The 22,532-nt window shown below is 40.0% G+C and overlaps 1 protein-coding gene across 3 annotated transcripts in view; it reads right to left on the bottom strand.

Annotated features, from left to right (window-relative positions):
* DOCK11 (dedicator of cytokinesis 11) overlaps window positions 1–22,532 on the bottom strand; it is a 243,510-nt gene that overhangs the window by 56,197 nt on the left and 164,781 nt on the right. For all 3 annotated transcript variants that reach the window (XR_474957.3, XM_001364195.3, XM_007507772.3), the window contains exons 35-42: window positions 22,333–22,444; window positions 17,945–18,011; window positions 16,807–16,854; window positions 15,634–15,776; window positions 10,603–10,718; window positions 8,285–8,422; window positions 2,189–2,371; window positions 750–863 (exon numbers count right to left, since the gene is read on the bottom strand). Coding sequence is in view for 2 of the 3 variants with exons in the window: in XM_001364195.3 (XP_001364232.1) it covers window positions 750–863; window positions 2,189–2,371; window positions 8,285–8,422; window positions 10,603–10,718; window positions 15,634–15,776; window positions 16,807–16,854; window positions 17,945–18,011; window positions 22,333–22,444 (921 nt within the window). In the remaining variant the exon portion in view is untranslated. The remainder of the gene's footprint in view (window positions 1–749; window positions 864–2,188; window positions 2,372–8,284; window positions 8,423–10,602; window positions 10,719–15,633; window positions 15,777–16,806; window positions 16,855–17,944; window positions 18,012–22,332; window positions 22,445–22,532) is intronic.

Below are 22,532 nucleotides of genomic sequence, written 5' to 3'. Positions count from 1 at the left end.
AGGTCTGGTTCATGTTTGCCTTCCTCTGTCCAGAACCCACAAGAATGCTGCCAAGCACATAGTAGGTGCTTTGTAAATTTTTATTGGATTTATCATTCTTGATCAAGCCAAAAGGATATGATTAAGTCATTTTAGAAATGTTTCAGTAAAACCCTTTCTACCAAATAGAGGCAACGTGAAGCCCCATTTTGGGTGGAAAAAACAAAACAAAGACCAGTTGCTAAATAACTCAAAGCCCATTAAACAATGAAAACACTCATTGGCACTAAGGCGGGTGGCCCATTAAGTAAATAGCATATGACGAATGCAAAAGGGAAAGATTATTACAAGGCCAAAATTATTTCTTCGCTAGTGGGATTTGCTGGAGCATGCACTCATTCTCTGGGGAACCAGTAAGACTGGCTGCTGTACAAATGCTCCCAGCTGGAATTTTTCAAAATGATTTCTTCAGCCTAGAACAAAACCCATGGGAACATTTCTTGGTACACATGGATTCCACATAGCTGCAACTCTAAGTGCTATGGAATTCTGAGAAAGAAATGAAAAGGGAAAAAATCCCAACCCAACAAGCACATTTTCTTTCAAGCCCATTGTAGGGTAGGCTTAAAATCAAGCCCAAGAATCACTCTCCAGTGCCAGCTGGTCACTGGGCGTCAGACATACTCAGTCCACACAAATCGCTCGAATGATTATGATGGTTAAGTCACAGGTCTCAAACAGAAACGACTGTGCCTTCTCTCCAGTCTTACCTTCATTGGCCTGTCACTGTTAGCGAAGTTATTAACAATGAATAAAGACTCCTGAAACCTTGCTCCTCCACTCAGTGCCACATCTGCTATCAGCTGGCTTACTGCAATGATTATCTATGGGGAAGAGAGATACCTGGGTTTTACAAGTCGATTACATTTACAGATCAATGTACAGGTTACAGTGCTCTTACCGTATTACCAATGCTATCAGGTAGTTAATGCACACACCATTCTTTGCCTTCTTGGCTAAGGATAGTAATGGCACAGACTTGTGGTTCAGAAAGTGTAATTAAGGGGCAGAAAGAGAGTTCAACCCAAGTGCCTTGACCCCTAACAAAGGCCTTTCCACTGTGCCAAAATACTGAGTTTCCTTTAAAAAGTCTCCATAGTTCTGGTATAACCACCAATTTTCCAGACTCACTTATATCCATCAAAAATTATCTGAAAAACTAAACAAACCTATGGATTTGCATCATGCAGTCAGAATTGCTAATCCGCAAGTCCCAATGCTGCTTCCAAATGCAGGCTTCTCTTCTGGTTCACTGATGGGTCTTACAGCCTGATGCCAGCAGACATGGGAAGTAGTGAGTCTCAAGGTAGATTTTGCCTCCACTAGCTGGGCCATGGCTAGTCCTAGGCAAGATTGTCAAGAGGCAAACACCTTTCAGCGTGGCCCTCCCCTCCAACCCCCATCTGCTTCCTTGGGCCTGTGGATTTCTGCCCTGTGTTACATTCCCTCAGTGCCCTGCTAGTTATCTGATCAACTGATTTACAGGAAAGCACGCTTTGAGCAAGTGCGCAAAATGGGAAAGTTTGGTGAGATGACCTCCATTTCTGCCTCTAAAATCCTCTCATCTTAGGTTAGGTTAGGTTCTGTTGATTTGGTCTTTATCATTTCACAGGGGGCCCTTGAAAATGCAACACCTGAACTCCAGAGGACACTCATCTGTGAAGGCAGTATTGCTGGAGGGGGTGCCAGGCCATTGGATCAGATTTTTGGGGAACCCCAAACACAGGAGATGTGCAGCCTATGTGTTTAAGGCTGGCCCAAGTAAGAAAACAGAGCTAGAGAGCCAATTTTGGCAGGAAACATGAAACACACTGGTGGACAAGAATGCCTTCTGATTCCATCACATTCACCTGGGGAGTGTGGAAGTCGCTAAGAGCGACCTCCACACTGTCCCCACCCCTTTTCAACATATTCACCCATGGAGGCTGGCTGGAACACTGAGGATCAGAATTTCCCAGGCTCTGAGTTAGACTGCCGAGCTGAGGTGGCGTAGGGATAGGGGTAGGGCAGTTCAGTGCTGCTATGACCAATAAGCAGGGAATGAAGAGTTGATGATAACTCGGTAATGTCCAAGATGGAAAGTCTTACAGTTGCAATGAAGTATAGACTGGAAGGGAGGGAGGAGGCAGTGAGAAAGATGAGGGCTCACCTGCAAGTGTGTTCTCAAGAAGGTCCTCCGCTTGGTGAACTCAAAGTTACTCCTCATTAGCAGGTAGAGCAGAGCTGAGGCCTCATTCCTTGTAGAGCTGACCTTGGAGGTGCAGCACTTGAGAACCTCATAGCAAAATGCAGCACACATGGTGACCCGACCTTTGAAAAAGGCTGACGGGAACTAGGCAAAGAAGAGTGAGGGAGAGGAGAGAGAAAAGGGTGTTACTACTGAGACACTTGCTCATCCCACCTGTGCTGTGGAAATAAGAAACAAACAGAACATAAGCCAGCCTCAGGAGCTCCCAGTCTTCCTGGGGATGGGGAATTTCAAAAGGAGCTTCCAGATTTTCATGGGATAGGCTTGTAGTACTATGAAAGTCATGGTTGGGCCAATTTGGCATTCACTAACCCAACTACTTCTTTCAATCAAACCGGGCGTATAAGAAGAACTCTATCCAGATCCTTTTCCCTCCTCTCTAATTGTTCCTTCCCAGTTCTCTTTTGCTGGTTCATCAGCCACAATAAAACTGTGGGTGGCACATTTCTCAAGGCCCTGTCCTAGGCTCCCTCCCTACTCTTTTCTCTCAGCATTCTTTCAGTGCCTCAGCAGCTCCTGGGTTCAGGGATCATTCCGTTGCTGAGGATTCCCAGACCAACAAAGTCAGCCTCAGACTTTCCTCTGAACTTCAGGCTCATGTTGCTGATTTGGCAATCGGACATTTCAGACCATATGTCTCAGAGACACATGAAATTTACCATTTCCCAAACCCTCCCTGGCCAGCCCCTCTTCTAACCTCCAATGATGTCCCAGAGCTAACTTTGCTTTCTCCTGGACAGGTCCTTGCTCTTCCTCACCTCCTGCCAAATCTCTCACTTGTAGGAATACCACCAGTAAGGTGCTTCTTACCTCTCACCTACACTCCTCAGTCTGTCCTCCAGACGTCCCTTAATCAGATTTCTGGGCACATCACTATCCTATTCAATACACTCTTTCTAGGCCCACTATACTGTGTGTGCCCTCTGTGACCTAGCTCCCCTTACAGATGGCATTCCATCTCTCATCTCTAGGCCACTCTACTGGCTATCCCCCATGCCTGAAGTGCCTTCCCTCTCAGGTAACACACCTTTTACATGAAGCCTTTTCCGACAGTCTCTCAAACTACCTTCCTTGGCTTTAATGACTTTGTGTTGATTTGTATCAACTCTAAACCTTCCACAGAAAAGACATAATAACCTTGTCCTTTCCTATCCCCCCCCCCGGCTATGTATTTATATAGATGGAAATATACTTTATATTTTGTATCATTGTGCCCATAACTTGTGCCACCTTGTATAATATATGACTTATTATGTTACTCATCCCGGGTATGAATGTATTGTACACTGATGCTCTCCTCCCACTCTGGACAGAGGCCTTTGTTTCTTTGTGACCCACTGTATGGCTTTATAAATGATAAAGTTTAAAAAATAATAAATCTCTATATAAGATCTTCCCATACTACATAGCATGCACATATTAATAATAATAACAGTAGCATTACAGCTCCTATTGCATGCCAGGCACGGTACTAAGCACTTTACAAATACCATCTCATCTGATTCTCATTAGAATCCTGGAAGATAGGTGCTATCATTATCCTCATTTTACAAAGGAGGAAATTGAGAAAAATGGAAGTTAAGTGATTTGCCCAAGGTCACACAGTTTGTAAGTGCCTGGGGATGGATGTGAACTCAAGTTTTCTTGACTCCAGGCGAGCATTCTAACCATCGTACTACCCAGCTGAATTAGAGAAAGTAGACACCTGCAGGTCTCCAGAACTTAAGCTGAATTCCTTCAAAAGCACTTATCTAGGTCATTACAACCTAAAAGCCGTCATCACATACTCAAAGGAGGCCACCTTCTACCATGGGCTTTGGAACACTGGAAGAAGTACTTAGATAATATGGTGCTGCAAAGCAGGCTAACGAAGTTTCAAAGATGACAGGCCAAGTTTTGTACACACTATATATGAAGTTTAAAAAAATTTTTTTTCATTAAAACCTTTATCTTCTGCCTTAGAAACCATACTGTGCATTGGCTCCAAGGCAGAAAGAGCAGTAAGCGCTAGGCAATGGGGGGTCAAGTGACTTGCCCAGGGTCACACAGATAGGAAGTATCTGAGGCCAGATTTGAACCCAGGGCCTCCTATCTCTAGGCCTGGTGCTCAATCCAGTGAGCCGCCTAGCTGCCCCCATACATGAAGTTCAAATGCACACCCATACACAAATTTAGCCAGCTACTCTTCTGATAAGAGAATACCCAATAAAGAGCTTTCACCAGTCAGTACCAATTCTGGCTCAGGAGCCCACCACCACCAGGTCACACAGTAAACACTCCCCAGCCCTTCATTATATTAAGGAAAACACTGACAAGCCAAAACATGTCCAGGAGAGAGTGACTGAAATGATGAGGACTAGAAACCATGCATGTGACGTTTAGCTGAAGGCACTTGGAATGGTTAGTCTGAAAAAGAGAAGACTTCGGAAAGACCTGCTAGCTTAGGGAGCCAACCTGACTTCTCTCTAAGAGTGGGAGCTGAGATGAAGATCTTCAGGACTAAAACATGGAATGTAATAACTATGAACTGAGGTAAGCTGGATGGGGTCAAATAGGGCATGGAAAGATGAAATATCGACATCTTGGGTATCAGCAAGCTTAAACGGACAGGAATGGGTGAACTTAATTCGGGTGATTATTACATCAACAACTGTGGGCCAGAATTCTTTAAGGGCAGTAGAGTAGTCCTCATGGTCAATGAAGGGATGAGAAAAGCCGTCCTGGGGTACAGTCTTCGAAAGGATACAATGATATCTGTCTGAATCAAGGCAAACTATTTAACATCACAGTAAGATGAATCTATGTTCCAACCACTGGTGCCAAGGAGGCCAAAGCTGCTCTATGAAGAAAGACCTACAACACCTTCTAGAAATAACATCAAAAACAGATGTCACTCTCATCATACGGGACTGGGATACCAAATTAGGCCATCGAAAGATAACTGGAATAAAAGGCAAGTTTGGCCTTGGAGTAATAAATGAAGCAAGACAATTAATTGTTTTAAAATGGAAAAGGTGATGATAATTTATTGTCTATGCTAGGTTACATAGACTTACAATGGAACTGAAAATGCCTAATCTGCAAAGCAATGCACAAAATGAAAATGTCCATCGTTTACTGACAATGTCATGAACAATTATACTAAAATGGCTATTACCTAGTACAAACCCGTTACTAAAAATACACTTTTCAAAGAAAGCATGGGATCCAGTAGCATTAACACGCAGTGTTACAAATAGAAGGAAAGAAAAACCACATTTGTTTTGGTAACTCTGGGTATATGCAAAGTATACCAGATCTCCCCTGAAGCAATGCTTTTTATTCAAAAACTTTGAGGAGGCATTAATAGTGTTCCAGGTTTGTTAGAGCCCAGGAGGAGAACTCCTCCAAAGGCTCAGACCAGGGGCCAAGGGTCCCTTACGTAGGATGGAGAAATAAAGACAAGAGAAAGAGCTTTTGGGAATCAGAAGGGCTGCAGAGCTGATGGCCACTGCAAGTAAAGTTTATTAAATAGGGCCAGGGTTTAGAAAGGAAAAAAACCACAGGAATGGTGGGGGGAGCATGAATACATGTGGGGTTCAACAAGTTAATGGTTAAATGATTAGAAAACATATTTTTTCTCAAGACTGTTTTTCCGCCATCTACATCTATTCCCCAAGATATTTTGTCTACTAAAGTAGGGCAGATGATCAGTTCCAACCTTTGTCCTTAGACCTGGAACATTATCTGCTTGTCTTGGACCTTTGCCCAGAATCCTAGGCCCCAAGTCTTAGCCTGTCTCTGTCCCAGGCTATGACAGAATACTACAACTCATTTACAGTGTTCTATTTGTTAGGATTTTTTGAATAATGGAGCAAAGAATGAGACTTAAGTTGATTTTAGAGATTGCTTCACATTAATGAGATCAATTACACTTAGGATGAAGCATAGATTTATCTCCACAGAAAGGAGATGAAGATTTCACTTCACTGGTCCCGGCAAATACTCTTTTCCCACAGCCCTAAAGGTAGGCTCAATATTGAAATCAGATTGGTTACGTACTTTGCAGACAAATGTGGAAACACTATTGCAAAGTCGGTTAGACTAAGACCTGGATCTGCCTGTGGTTCAGATCATGAGCTTCTTAATGCAACATTCAGACATAACTGAAGGAAGTAGGGAAAAACCATCAGACTGTATAGGAGTAACCTGAATAAAATCCCTTATGACTGCAGAGAAGGGGTGATGAAAAGATTTAAGGGATTAGATCTAGCAGATAGAGTGCCTGAAGAACTATGGACATAGGTCTGCAATATTGTACAGGAGGGAGCAACAAAAACCATTCCAGAGCAAAAAACAAAATGTCTGTCTGATGAGGCTTTACAAATAGCCACGAAAGAAGGAGAGGGGAAAGGAAAGGTCTGATCAACTGAGTGGTTTTCTTAAAAGATCAGTATGAAGAAAAAGGAGAAACAATAGAATGGGAAAGCCAAGAAATCCCTTCAGGAAGCCAGGAGATGACAAAGGCACATTCCATGCAAAAATAGGCTCAGAGAGGTTATTATTTGCTTAAGGTCACAAAAATGTGTAACACAGAAAAGGTAACAAATGGCAGTCAGGATTTTAAACCAAGGCCTCTCTCTGCTTCCAAAGCCTGGTGCCTTGAAATCAAGTCACCTCTAGCATGAATTTCCTTCACGTGACGGACATTTCTCCTTCCTCAAACTGCACATCACAGAGTAAGGTGAATTCTGATAATGACTGCTCCACTACTGGCGGTGATGAAAATATGTAGCTAGAAAAATGCTGGCAGATTGCCATTTTGTACCTTTTTCTTTCAGTTTCAAACAGGTACTATTGAAAAAACTAAAATAACAGTAATTTGCTCCCCAACTATGTAATTTAGATTACTTCAGTGAATATCTTTATCTTGTTGAAATTACACATATCACAGCAGGAGGCTACAGAAAGCTCGGCTTCAAGTGTCTTACCTTCATCTTAGGGCTTTCTTTGGCCGCTGTGCTAATTCTAGAGTCGGGAAGCTCTTAAGAAATACCTGGTCACAAACATCTTTGCAATCTGCTTCACTTAGTGGCTTTTTGCCTCAACCACAAATGGTTCTGCTTGAAGATTTCCAAGCAGCGGGAGCCTATCATCTCTGAAAGCTACCTAGTATGCTAGTTATTAGGAACTTTTTCCTGATGACAATTTGAAATTGGAAACTTCTCCTCACTGCTCCAAGCAGAACAAGACTAATTCCTCTTCCACGTAACAGTCCTACAGATACTTAAAAAATAGTTCTTCTGTCCTCTGAGGCTTTTCTTTTTTAAAGTAAACATCCCCATTTCCTTCTGTTTGGCAGGATCCCAGAGCCATTCATCATTCTGCTTGCTCTTCTTGGACATTCTCCAATTTACCAAAGTTTTTCTCAAAACGGTGATGCCCAGAATTGGACACAATATCCTGAACACATGAAAGACTCTTTAGGAAGTTTGTTTTGTTGATGAGGTAAGGGACCTGGGAATTTAAAGCCTTCAGAAAGAATTCATCAAACATTTCTTGAGTGCAATGTCTTATGCTAGGTGTTATTTAAGAAACAGTCCATGCCCTCCTGAAGTTTACAGTCTAATGGAAGAATGATGAAGAGATTATCATTCTTTTGCATTAGTTTTATGGTGAATTTTTAAAAAGCAGGATCAAGGGGAAACAGGCACATGTAACTATTTGAAAATGATGGGCCTCTAGGATCCTTATGGGAAAATGGGATATGAAAGGGTAAGAGAGAAACCACCTGAAACCACTCTTTCAGGTTACAGAAGGCTCTTTGCCAGATACTCTGACTTAAGGGCTGCTTACTTTGTTGGTCTATATTAACTTGTACACAGATACTCTCCATGGCTTCTTTACCTGACTTCTTGGGATCAGAAAAATAAGCAGCAGAGTACTTTTGGGGCAGTGAGTGCCAACTAACCCTTCTGAAGACAACCAGACAGCCTTAGAGACTTCTGCCGTACTTACCTTACTAATAAAAGCTCTCAGGGAGGCAAACACATGCTTAAGGGATGCTTCTGACTGTCCATTTTTCAAAAAGGCAAGATGAATATCAAACACCTTTTTCATTAATGGGTTATGGCCATCATTGTTTAAGAGTTGATTCTATAAGAAAAAGAAAACAATTGTACTTTGGCAACAATACACAGTTTCCTTTTGCTCTTTTGATAGGCTATGGAGAAGTGACTTCACTAACATATCTACTTATACAGAACATTAGAAAGCACCAAGGCATAATTAAACAAGGTTTTGGTGAGACCCTTCTTGGGCCTCTCAGAAAATTCTATAGGCATTATTGGGAAGGCTTTCTTACTCACCCTTTTTATAAATCAGAAGGAAAAACCTGAGAATGTGAATTCTTTATCTAGTGCCAGAAAGCAAGCAAGGCATGAAGATGAGAAAGAACCATTACTAGTTTCTGTTTACTTAACCATACTGATACCAAAGAAGAATTAGTAGCTTCAACAATGGTGCATGTCAACCAGCCTGCAGAGATAAACTTTGGATTTCTCTGCGGGAAAACGAACAAGTGGGAGTCACAGAATAAATGAAAATTTGATGTCAAAAGTCTACCTGAGGTGGCAGCTGGGTAACTCAGTGGATTGAGAGCCAGGCCTAGAGATGGGAGGTCCGGGGTTCAAATCTGGCCTCAGACACTTCCCAGCTGGGTGACCCTGGGCAAGTCACTTCACCCCCATTGCCTAGCCCTTACCACTCTTCTGCCTTGGAACGAATACACAGAATTGATTCCAAGACAGAAGGTAAGGGTTTAAAAAAAAGTCTACCCGAGCATGTACTTTTACTCTCAAATAGGGATTGCAATATGCAGTCTAACTACTAGTAACATTCAGTATTTGTGAGATTACTAATCCGGCAGACAGAGACTGCTCAGCTGCTTAAATGGCATCTGCAACAAGAAGAGGGAAGAAGGTCCAGGGGGAGAAGGGGAGTAGGCATTAAAATTCAAAGGTGCTTTGTCCCTTACAGCATCCTAACAAGAAACACTACTTAACTCTATTGTATTATAGAATCACTACATTTAGACTCCACCCTGAGCTCACTCCACAGAGTGATAAGGCTTGAAACAAACCAAGAAGCCAACAACACTCCAATGACCACCAGAGCTAACTCCAAGGATGGCCTGGGACACAACCAAGCCACAGCAGCAAACATCAAATGAAGCCCATGAGGCCAAGTGCCTTTCTCAAGCCTCTGCACAGTATCTTTTACTGGGAGCTGAACAGATTTCATGTTTCAAGAGTGGGACTGTAGCCTGGCATTCTTTTTTCCTTTAGTATACTCCTTGAAATTTGCCCACCAAATTTGCATGGCCAAAGTGAAGGGAGGGAGGAGGGGATTTTATCTAGATTACTCAGGCAAAGGCAAAATCCTTTCTATTTCCATCCTCTTCAGGATGCAGACAGCTGTACTCAAGAGTTGGGAAGAGCCAAGTTCAAATCCCAGCTCTGTCAGTGAGTGGCTGTGAGGTCCAGGCAAGTCACTTAACATTGTAGTGTCCCCCAGCAACTTTCTAGCACTCTATGTTATACAGGAATTGAGGATCTGCATTTGTAGAGGGAGTTTCTACATGGGGAATTCCCCATGCTGATGAAATCAGAAATCCCAAAAAGCCCAAAGCAACAGTCCTATGAGATCATTGTTTCAGTGCTCAATTGAGTTCTGGCAACAAGGACTAAGAGACAAACATCTCAAAAACAACTAGGGCTCCAAGAAAGAAGCTGTCTGGCCTAACTCTACATTTCTTTGGTGTGGTCTGAAGAAAACTGTGCTTGGGCAAAATGACCGAGAAATAAATTCTCTTTTAAAAGCCTTCTGTTTGATTTTATTTATGCTTTTAAGAAAAAAGTATACAATCTATTTTAAAGAAGGCGTTTTAAAACATTAGAATAGAATTCTAAACTCGCAGAACACTCAAACTGGAATGGATCATTGAGATCATTTAGTCTAGCCCTCTATGTAGAAACTGATGCCCAAAAGGGACTTGGCCAAGGTCACACAGCTAATTGGTAGCAGATTTCCTGCCTGCCAGTCCAGTGAACTTTCTACTTTCCCATGATGTCTCTGAAGAGTTCAGAGGCAATTAATTATGACTTTGCTACCACCCCTTAGTTGCCTGCAGGTTTGACCTGTGCAAAACTGTCGAGACTGATACCAAAGTTTCTCCAAATAGCCCCCTGAGATCTTCCATTTTGAGTTTAGTTTCCTTACTTCTCTCCTTTTTAAATCCACAATGACCACTAGCATTCTTAAGTCCCAGATCTTACCTTGAAGCATTGTGTAAAGAAGGAGATAGTATCCAGCACTGTGAGGGAAACCTCAGTGGCAGTGTTGCCTTCAAGGAGGGCCTGGTGGAAAATGTCTGCTTCAGATGTCCCAGAACCTACAATCCAGAAAAAATCAAAGCTCTAACACACAAATTCATATGATAATTTGGAATGAACTTTCCTATAAAACTATACGCACATCAACACACACAAGGACAAGAACCCAAGATGATCTTAATCCTTGCTATATGAAGGAGCTTCCCTTGCTCCTTATGATTTAAAGACTAAGTCTAGGTTGCCTTTGAGGCTACGTGGCACTGGAGATAGGATGTTGGCCTCTGATACCTACTTATTACATATATGACCATGTTACAAGTCATTTAACTGTTTCTGAGACTGTTTCTTCACCTGTAAATTGGGGATAATTTTCTTGAGTGAACTTTTGTACCTCCTTTTCCATTTGGCCAATTCTACTTTGTAAAGAGTTCTTTTCCTCAGTGAATTTATGTACCTCTTTTTCCATATGGCCAATTCTGTCTTTTAAGAAGTTCTTCTCTTCAGTGGATTGTTGTGCATCCCCTGCCAGTTGGCCTATTCTGTTTTTTAAGATATTAATTTCTTTAGTAATTTTTTTTGTGCTGCCTTTACCAAGCTGTTGACTCTTTTTTCATGATTTTCCTGTATTACTCTCATTTCTTTTCCTAATTTTTCTTCTACCTCTCATATGATTTTTAAAATTCTTTTTGAGCTCCTCCATTAATTTTTTGGGCATGAGAACAATTTCTATTTTTCTTGGAGGCCTTGGATGCAGCAGTATTGATTTTGTTGTCTTCTGAATTTGTGTTTTGGTCTTCCCAGTCACCAAAATAGCTTTCTATGTTTTGTTTCTTGTTGTTGTTTTCTCATTTCCAGTCTTTTTCTTTTATCTTAATTTAAAAAACTAATAAAGTTGGGCTCTGTAACTGAGCTGAAGGGAACACTGTTCCAAGTTTTAGGAACTTGGAACAGGTCCCTTCAATGCTGGGTCTGGGGATCAATCTGCTTTTAGTTCTTTCAAGGTGGTATGATATAAGGAGAAGCATATTTAATACTCCCTGGGCCTGTGCTCTGGTCTGGGAGTAACCACAAGAACTCTTTCCCACCTTGGAAACAAGGGGAGTCCCCTGTTTTCCTATGGCCACAAGAGTTAGTGCTCTTCTTTACCTCAGAGCTAGCCCCAGGACTGCTTCCTGGAACTGTGTATGGTGCAACGTATGTCTTGCACCCAGAACCAACAAACAGACCCCTGTAATATCTTTCTGAGCAGTTGTAGACTCCCTCACTTATTATCTATGGATGTAGAGTTCTGGAAGCCTTTGTTGTTGCTTCAGCTATACCCTTGTTCCATTGCTTGTTGCAGTGGTGGGGCCTGCCCTGGCATGCTGCATTCCATCTCCACCCTTTTGCACCAGATCTCTCATGCTAGCCTCATAAGTTGTTTGGGGCTGAAAAATTACTTCACTTTGTCTTTTTATAGTTTATACTGCTCCAGGATAAATTCTGAAGTGTTAGCATTTTTCTGGAGGGAATTTGGTAAAGCTCACATGGATCCCTGTACCTTCTCTGCCATCTTGGCTCCTTCACATACTGCTAATTTCTCAAAGTGATATTTGTAAAGAGCAGATCTGAACATGCTCCCATTCAATAAACTCCAGTGGCTTCCAGTGTCCTCCAGGATCAAATACAAAATCATCTGTTTGGCATTCAAAGTCTTTCATAACCTGGCTCTACCTCCTTCCTGTCCAGTTTTGTTATTCCTTACAATTCCCCCTCCCATCACCACTCTCTCACTCACTCCGTCTCTGTCTCTCTCTCTGTGTGATCCATTAAGGCTGACCTCTTTACTATTCCTCAAATAAGACACTCCATCTCCCAACTCAGAGCATTTTTACTGACTCTTCCTAATGCCTGGAATACTCTTCCTCTTCATCTCAAATTCCTGGCTTCCTTCAAGTCCTGGCTAAAACTCCATCTCCTACAGGAAGCCTTTTCCTTATCATTTTTCCTTTTCCCCTAATCTATGTTGATTACCTCCAATTTATCATTTTATCATCAGTTCTAATGAGATAGTATCTATAAAGCACAAAAGAAATGTCTTTTGACCTTTCTTGTTACTAAATTTTTAAAAATTAACTTATTTATTTCAAAATATTGTTCCATGGTTACATGATTCATGTTCTTTCCCTCCCTCATCTTGGAGCCTGTGGGAACAGCATAAGAAGATCAGGGGATTCCATTCCAGCAAGGCTGTGGAATGCCCAATGCACTCCAGTTTGCCAGGTCTCTGAGACTGAGAAACTATAGCTTAGAAATTGTCAGACACATATTCTGTTCCCTAGCATGAAAAAAACTAATATTTTGTCCTGCCAAGAAAATTACTGATGCAGGAGTTCTGTGAGAATAACATAATATTCTATACAAAACTGGGTCATATGTTGACATGTTATCTGTGATTTATTATTCTATAGAAAACTCTGTTCAGAATCACTGAGGTAATATAAATCCATTGTTTCCATCTTGTAAATCATTACTACTAACCACTGTCCTTGCAAAAGGCTCACCTTAATCCCTTAGCCTATGTCATTTTCCCTATAAAGTATTTACCACAACTCATTAAACTATGTCACTGCCCAGCAAGAGGATGTCTGCATGTCTGATCTGTCAGTCTGGCTGTTCAACCCTCCTATAATCCCAGAATTGTTTTTCTCATCCCGGTTTGAGAAGCCACAAGTCATTTCTTAAGCAAAGACCTGACAGGAGCCAACAAGCAATTCCACTGGGTGATACATGTATTATCACTCAATACCTATTTCCATATTATTCATTTTTGTAATAGAGTGATCTTTTAAAAACCAAAACCCCATATCCTGTATCCATATGCTAAATTCTTTAATAATACTCTTTATATTCTTTTTCATGTCATGGCTTCACTGGAATGTAGTATAGCTTACTCACTCTCAACTGAATGCCTCTCCATTACCCTTTGGGTGACTTACAACTTGAATTCTTTGATGACTGTGATATTCCATATTTTATAGCCACATAATCATCACCAAGAAAACCATTCGATTACATGGATAGAACCCTGTTTTAGGGATCAGCTTGGGGTTACATTCCCAGATGTATACCAGGCTACTCTCCTTTTCTTGATCAATTCTGTGCTTAGGTCCTCATGAACCTTTCCCATCTGATGGGTGGCCTAGCTTTATGTGTCATACTGCCTTTACTGTTTGGCCTTTTCCTGCATGGATTTCATTTAGAGATGTTGTAGTGTTCTAAGCCAGCAGATGGAAGCATCTAGAGATTCTATCTTGTGGCTTCCCAAAGTCTCCCTTAATGTAAATCTCTTTCCTCTGCTGAGTATCTCCAATTTATCCTATGTGTAGCACACAATTATGTGCGTGTCATCTTTCCCATTGGGTTTTTTGCCTTTTTTCCATCCTCAGCAATCAGCACCATGTCCTGGCATATAATAGGTGTTTAACTAATTCGTATTTACTTGGCTATTGAGAAAATATCTAGCAAAGGAAGTAGTGATCACAAAGAACCTGCATGACTTTAAAAAGTCATCAGGTCAGACTCTCCTCATTTCCTTTTTGGACAGGATCTAAGACCAGAAAATCAGGGGAATAAAAATAATAATAGTGGGCATATATGAAAGCTTTAAGATATACAAAGTGTTCTATGTATATCAGCTCAATTAATTAACCCTGGGAGGAAGATGTTTTACTTGTGAAGAAACTGAGGTCAAGTAACTTCTTGAGTATCTTGAAGCTCTAAGTGCCTGGGCAGAGCTGGATTTGAATTCAGATCAACCTGATTCCAAGACTAGGACTCACCATGCTGTGCTATAGAATGAATATCTAGATTTTAGCAAAGCAATCAACATCTCTCATGTTATTCTTGTGAATGAGGTAGATGGTTAGACAATAATGTAGTTAGCTGGATTTAAATGTGGTTGAATGCCCAGGCCCAAAGAAGGGTTCTGTGTCAATCGGGAAAGAGGTCACTGGTGGAACAGCCCAAACACCTGTGTTTTTCTCTGTGCTAGTTAACACCTTTATCAGTGATATGAATAAAGGCACTAATGGCATGTAGATGACCCAGAACTGGCCTACAAGTTACCCTGTATATAGCATGTTTGTGCCTAGTTTATGCTATCAATGAATTCATATACATTATATGTATTATGTGAGTGTATTGTTTGTTTTAGATTGGCAGCTCTCTGAGAGCACTGCCTGGCTTTGCCTTTCTTTGTACCTCTGGTGCTTACTGACTTGGCAGAGATCACACTAATCACCTGGATAAATGAAGAAGTGTGTACGAAAGTCTTAACAAGCTAGAACACTAGGGAGTGTTTCAAGGGGAGGCCCTTTGAATCACCAGAGTGGGGATTCTTGTGTAGGTCTAGGTTGGACTTTCTGAGCTCCCTTCCCACTCTGGGTGCTATCATTCAGTCTTGTATTTTATCATACTGTTATGTAGATTTGATGTTAATAGTAGGAATGAAATCTGGGCAATGAAAAATTAACCATGTCACAAATTTTATCAAGAGGAAAAGGCAAAAAAGGAACCGAATTCATTAATATTTAAGGAATAAAGATGCAGAGGCCCACAATTATTACATGTAAAAAATATGCATGTGGGTTTATATATTCACTTCTGAAAGTAAGCACCGAGTATTCACTAGCATCCTGGGAGTCAGGAAGATCTGAGTTTAAGATCCATTACTGATGTATACTAGCTAAATGGCCCTGGGGATAAGTCATCTGACTATTCAGTGCCCCAAGCAGCTTTTGAGAATGTACACCGGTAGAGAATGTTTCCTCACCAGATGAAATCACTGATCTAGTTCAAAAACACAAAAATGAGGAGCACCAACATGTAGATGTGGAACTAATCACTCACTGTGTTTCTTCTTGATCATTAAAAAAAAGTCAGGGTCCTTTAAATGAAATATGATTCTAACATCATTCCATGTACTACACTTACTGTGATTAAGTGTGAATGAGCTTTCCAAGCTACTGAGATGCTGAAGCCGGGCCTGCATCACCCCTGCTCGGCTACGAAGGGCTGGCATGGTCTGAGACTTTCTGTCTATTCCAAAGTGTTTGGACAACCAGGCATCATGTACCCTGAAATGTAGACAAGACATAAGGAGTGAAATGAGCTAATAGTTCTCTCCCAATATTAGATGAATCATCTAAGGTACATCCTCAACCAAAACAAGGCAAAGATCAATTTCTATGTCATATGTGAAAGTGGCAAGGACAGAGCCTAGGGAGATCTGGGGAGTCTGGAGAGTCCAAGAAAACAAAGTTGCTTCTGACTTGAGCAATTCATTAATGACAGGATGTGGGGAAACTACAGACACAAATACCACTTAAACCAACCACATTCCCTTTAGTCCTTGGCAGTCCTTAATAATTTGTTTTTTTAAAGAGCTTTTTGCTCAATAACAACAACTAATACCCAAACAAATTCTTATAGAGTAAGCCTCATAAGTTGGGTGGTAGGTCTATCTTTTACCACATCAGTATATTCATTCTCCAGACAAAAACGAATAACTAGATAACCATTAATTCTTCAGACAAAACAGAAAAAAATAAATGTTCAACTTTTCATCTGATTACTACAATCACCATTTGAAGAATTTTAAATATACACAAACCAATTCTACCTTCAAATAAATCTGGCTAAAACAAATAGATCATTCCTTCAAACATTACAGAAAAGCTCTCTAGGTCACTGGGGTTTGGGTTGCAAAAAAAGAAAAGATAAGGTACCAGATCACCCACATATTCATTCTATGTAGGCAGAGGTACCACCCTTCCTCTTCTCTTAATAATTTCTGTTGTCTCCCTTCATCTGACCCTCTTCGGTTGTCTACTAGAGAGTAGTAGCAGCAGATCTGGCACAAGTAAGATCTCACTGGCTCTGGTAATCTCAACCTGCCCTTTGGAAAAAAAAGATGAATATTTGGTCTACTGACTATTAATACTGGATTTGGACAACCTGGACCCACTGGGTATCTTGGCTAACAGAAGAAGTTAATAAATTCGACTTCTTAAGGCAAAAATTTCAAATGAAGACTGCCCTCTACTGGAATGAAATCAATCTATGAAAAATATGGCAGGGGAATTTTTATAATAGAAGAGACTCTACCTTGCTATGTTTCTTTTCCCTGTATATCTGAAGTGAAATAAGCACACTCTAGAAAGAAAAAAAAATTGTATATTAGTAGCATGCAGGACAATGCTGTACAATCTCTGCAATTTAGTAAGTCATTGAAAAAAACCACACTGACTGCGTGAGCATATGCATGTAAAAACCGTATCTAAATCCCATCACCCTAGACAGGTTTACAACCCCTTTTGGCTAATATGCTTGTGGCATGTAGGCTTATTAGGCTTCATTTGCCTACGATGACTCAGTAGAACTAAAAGTCACAAGCAAAAACCAGACCTTCTGCACTGTTCCAATGCTAACCACAACAGCAGCTATCTCACCATATATTTCCCTACTAATTCTTCTCTGCGATCTCTTGCCATGGTTGTTAATATTGGAAAAATACTACTGGCTCTCTGATGAGTATAGGGCAAGAACCTTCTCTCTCTGGGGAAATCCTCAGCAACAGAAGCTATATATGCTTCATCCACAAAAGCAACTCCTAAGGTGATACAGGAAAGCTATTTGCTTTCAAAATTGACACAAATTAGGGCACCGAAGTGGCTTGGGGGTTTGAACACCAGGCCAAGAGTTGGGAAGACCTGGGTCTAAATCTGTGTGATCCTGGACAAATTACTTAATCCCACTGGCCTAGCCTTTGCCCTTCAGGCTTAGAGTTGTTACTAGGACAGAAAGTAAGGGTTTAAAAAAAACAGCTGCAAATTGAGCAGAGCACCTAGAATAGGACAACCTTCTCCAAAATGCCTGGAGCGCATACGCCCAAGTAAGCTTCCCAAGGCTGGAGAATTACCAAGATCTCTGGTAATAGCAGAGACAGTAGACTCCAATAACAAGCTGCTGATGACTACCCCCAGAGCTACTCCAAACTAATGAGTGACTTGAAGTCATGCCAAGCTTTCTTAATAAATCATGCAGGACTCCAGTTGTAATGTAAAGACAGAATGTTATTGATATTCAGCCAGTTGTTTCATTTCACCATTTGTCCTATTTCTACATGTAAAATACACACAACATTTTAAATCATGGCTTCCAACATAGGAAGCAGCAGGAAAAAAAATTGTGAGTTCAGAAGTAGCATAGACAGAATTTCACATACATAAAAATGAGTACTTACTCTAGAAGTACTAGAATATTTATGAGCTCCTGAGGAGACACTTTGTTCCAATAAGTTAGGAGAGTATCTAGGAATAAACAAACAAAAATATCACACCTTGAACCTCAACTAGGTCTTATTTTTCTGCTTATTAATGGATTATTCCTTCATATCTTCTTATTATTCTCTTCTCTACCCTTACTTGGATAACTGGTAGAAAAAAAAAGTTGTTGTATTTTCACTTCAAAGGAAGAAAATAAGAATTTGTCTTACTATCTCCTCAGTTTCAAGGATAATATACAAGAAGATAGAACCACATCATGTTCCATCCTTGAGCCCCAGAACAAAACTAGATATGCAAATCCTTGAGGAATACTTATTGGTGATATTGATGGAGAGAAGTTCCAGATTGCAGCCAACCAGATCCCCCCTTCACACTGTTATTGGCCACAGTGCAAGGCACTATACTAGATACTGGAACATTCCTTGCCCTCTAGAGCTTTACATTTTACTGGGTGTAAGGAGTAAAAGGACAAAGTGCCCTGGGAAAACTCGAAAGAGAGAAAGCCACCAAGAAAGGGTAATACCTGAGCTGAACTTTGAAGGAGAATAAGTAATCTACAAAGTGAATATAAGGAAATAGTGCATTCTGGGCACAAAAAGTCAGGAACTAGCTCCCTGGAGTCTAGTTTATGCAAATCTTGCAGATCTCGCTTGTTGGGAAGAGCCTGTGTTTTCAAGGCATGCTCTGGAAGGGCATACCAGTTTGAAAAGACCTCCAAGAACAGGTCCAAAGACACCTTCTGAAGGATAGGCACTGGCAGCAAAGCATTAGCTATAACTCTTCTTGCTCACAACAGCCTCTAAAGGATCTATGTAGGTGGAAGGAAACCCATCATGGACAAAACTATAAATCATTAAAAGGACTGAAGTCATCTTTTAGTGAGGCCTGCTTTAGAATTTTTTTTAAGTATCTACAAGGATAATATATATATCTTCATTAACTTTATGTTTTCTTATAGTTTCTAAACTGAGGAAATTGGCCACTGTTTCTATGGAGTCATAGGATTTTCAAGCTATAAGGGACTGCAGAGCTCGTCTAGTCCGTTGATTTCCAATCTCTGGGTGGTGGGCCATTAGACGTTTACAAAATTATTGCAAAGGGTGAATGAATCCTTAAATAAGCAGCTGTACCTTCTGTGGAACTGAAATAAAGAACATATCACACACATATGCATGACCTTTTCAGTATACATAGATGCTGTTGAGGCTACTAAAATACAAAGCCATGCAAAAGCATTACTGATTCACAGTAGTTTTTTGTCATGTGTTTTCTCAGTCAGTGGCTACTAATAGTACATCTATTATCATATGGAATTTCTTGAAATTTGGTGGTAAAAGAGGGTCTTCATATTTGAAAAGTTTGGGATTAACTGATATAATATAATCCCCTCATTTTACAGATAGGAAAACTGAGAGCTAGAGAAATTAAATGACTTGTCGAAGATCACATAATGTGATCGGTGGCAGAGCACAGATTCAAACCCAAGTCCTCTGACAAAGTACCTAATAAAAAATTTCATGGCAAAAAAACAGTGAGTCAAATAAACAAGGCTATAAGGAAGGACCTTGTGCATGGTGGGATCTCAGCAAAAATCACTTAAATGAGCTGCAAAACTACCAGCTATGGACTAGACTATGACATGCACATAGGGAAATCTCAAAAGTTTTTCAAGTTGTGATGTCAACTAGTAAAAGTGTGTGCCTCAGGAGGCAGCTGAGTAGCTCAGTGGATTGAGAACCAAGCCTAGAGATGGGAGGTCCTAGGTTCAAATATGGCCTCAGACACTTCCCAGCTGTGTGACTCTGGGCAAGTCACTTAACACCCGTTGCCTAGTCCTTAGCACTCTTCTGCCTTGGAACCAATACACAGTATTGATTCCAAGACTGAAGGTAAGAGTTTAAAAAAAGTGTGTGCCTCTGCCTCTAGTGTGTTACATGCTAAGTACAGATAATAGCTTTCTCATTTTGTACTGACTTCATTCCACGCACTAGAATGAATCTGTTCTCCAGGGTAAAACTGTTCTGTTATCCCTCTCAAACCTCACCATTTGAGGGATTCATTAGTAAAATGGATATTAAACTAGGAAAACTAAGGTATGCAAAGCTGAAATCGGCATCTTAAAAATTCTAGTTTTGGAGGTTTAAAAAATACCCAATAAGGAGATAAATGCCTATGCAGTCAAGTCTTGAACTAATCTTGCATAAATGAATAGACTGACTCTTTTGAGTAAACCAAATTTTGGGAATAGGAATTCTAGTGACACCCAAGAGGAACTTTTAGGGCGTTGACTCCTTTTGAATAATAGTGATTTTTCTCACTATAAAATGAGAGGGCAAGAAGCAACAACATGGTAAAGTGGATGAAGGACTGGAAATCAAATTTAAGATCTGAGTTTGAATTCTGGCTCTACTGTGTGAAATTAGAATCATTTTTGGAAGAGGTCGTCTAAGTCAATTCATTTCTGGACAAGAATTCTTTCTTGAACATTTCCAAAAAGTTATCATCTAGGATTCAAACTGCCTGGAATTTCAAACCAAAATCACACTATCTACTCTACTGAGAAGAGTAGCTGTCCATAGCTATCAAAACAGTATAATCCAGTCCCAAGAGCTCTGAGGTTCCTGACAGTAGATCCTGTAGATCCAGTTCTGAACTTTTAAAAATTCAAAGAGGCCTAATCTTAGGATGTGGAGGTCAGTGCCAGAACTCATGGGCTCCAAGATAAGACCCAACACAAGCAGTCAACCTACCCAGAAGCTCTTTCTGGGTCATAGCTCAGTTCCAGGAGAAAATCCCATTTCAGGAACTAAACCTGGAAAGATGAATAAATTAAAGAAGAAAATAACATCCAGTATCAAATCCAGAGATCCTCAAGATGAAGGAATGAGCAACTCTATAACGACTCTAACTAGAGACTTTAAGGAAAAAATAAATTTTCCACAAGAATTTCATCAGTTCTTAGAACAAATGAAGGAAGAGATAAAAAGTGAAATAGGAGTCCTAGAGGAAAGAATTGGAAGTAGAATAAATAGCTTAGAAGAGAATGTGGAAAACCTTGCCCAAAAAGTAGAGTTCTTGGAAGCAAGAATAGATCAAACAGAAATCAATGACCCCTCAAGACAGCAAGAAATATTGGAAAAAAATCAAATGATTGAAAAACTGGAAGAAGAAAATGTACGATATCTGGTATCAAAAACAACTGATTTAGAAAACGGGTCAAGAAGAGATAATATTAAAATTAATGGGCTCCCTGAAAACACTGATCTAGTAAAAAGCTTGGATACTATATTTCAAGAAATCATAACTGAAAACTACCCAGATTTATTAGGACCAGAAGGAAGAGTGAAAATTGAAAGAATCCATAGGTCACCTCCTATAAGAAATCTTCAAATGAAAACTCCCAGGAATGTCATAATTAAGATTCAGAATTCCCATATCAAAGAGAAAATATTACAAGAATCAAGAATGAAACAGTTCAAATACCAAGGATTTACAATTAGGGTCACACAAGACTTTGCAGTTTCAACAGTAAATGAGAGGAGATCTTGGAATATCATATTTAGAGAAGCAAAAGACATGGGTTTACAACCTAAAATAATTTATCCTTCAAAACTCAGCATAATCCTATATGGAAAAAAATGGACATTTGATTCAGTAGAAGATTTTCAGGCATTCTTGATGGAAAGACCAGAACTGAGTATGAAGTTTGGAATAGAAACAAAGGAATCCAGAGAAACCTAGAAAGAATCCTGGTAGCGTGAACTGATGCTGAGTGAAATGAGTGGAATCAAGAATTAAAATTAACAATAATGTAAAGAGAAATAATGTTGAAAGTAATGAAAAAAACTGGACAACCAAGTTTTGAGACAGAAGAGATGGATTCAGGATGGATAAAGAAACCTATATTTTTTTGACAGACTCCACTACAGGGATTAATTTTGTTGGTGTTACAAATCCTCTCAACACTGTTTTGGAGGAAAAATGAGCTTCATGAGAGGTTGGGTTTAGCAATAATGATATCTTAATGGCCACTGTAATATTGTAAATTCATACAGAGGAAGAGAAGTTCAAATAGCATGACAAATGTTTTGAAATGAAAGTATAGAATTTTATACTTATAGCAAATGGTATGAAGCTAGCATTCATGGTTTCATATAAAGTCCACTTTTTTGTGTTTCCATATTTTGTTTTATGTTTATTAGTAATAAAAATTTTAAAAAGTCCCCCCAAATACCCAATAAACATTAATGTGTGCAATCATCACATAGTTGGAAGGAAAAGTCAATAGATACCTGTTGAATGATTTTCCCAGAATATTGTATGTATTATGTATACCATAACTTACCTTCAGAAATCATTTTGATGATGTACAGATAACACATCAGGAGGCTTTTAATTTCATACTGGTCCAGCCTGTTATACTGGGATATACTACTCCGTGTAGAGCTTCTTCTTGTCTATAACAAAAACAATCCACCTCTGGTCAACTCAAAGGGGCCACTTTCTAGGTCTTGAATCATTTTAATATGAATCCAAGCTTGTTGG

The sequence above is a fragment of the Monodelphis domestica genome, chromosome X, assembly GCF_027887165.1.
Source record: "Monodelphis domestica isolate mMonDom1 chromosome X, mMonDom1.pri, whole genome shotgun sequence".
Classification (NCBI taxonomy): domain Eukaryota; kingdom Metazoa; phylum Chordata; class Mammalia; order Didelphimorphia; family Didelphidae; genus Monodelphis; species Monodelphis domestica.
Note: the sequence above shows the minus strand (reverse complement) of the source record. Positions and strands in the feature narration are given on the sequence as shown.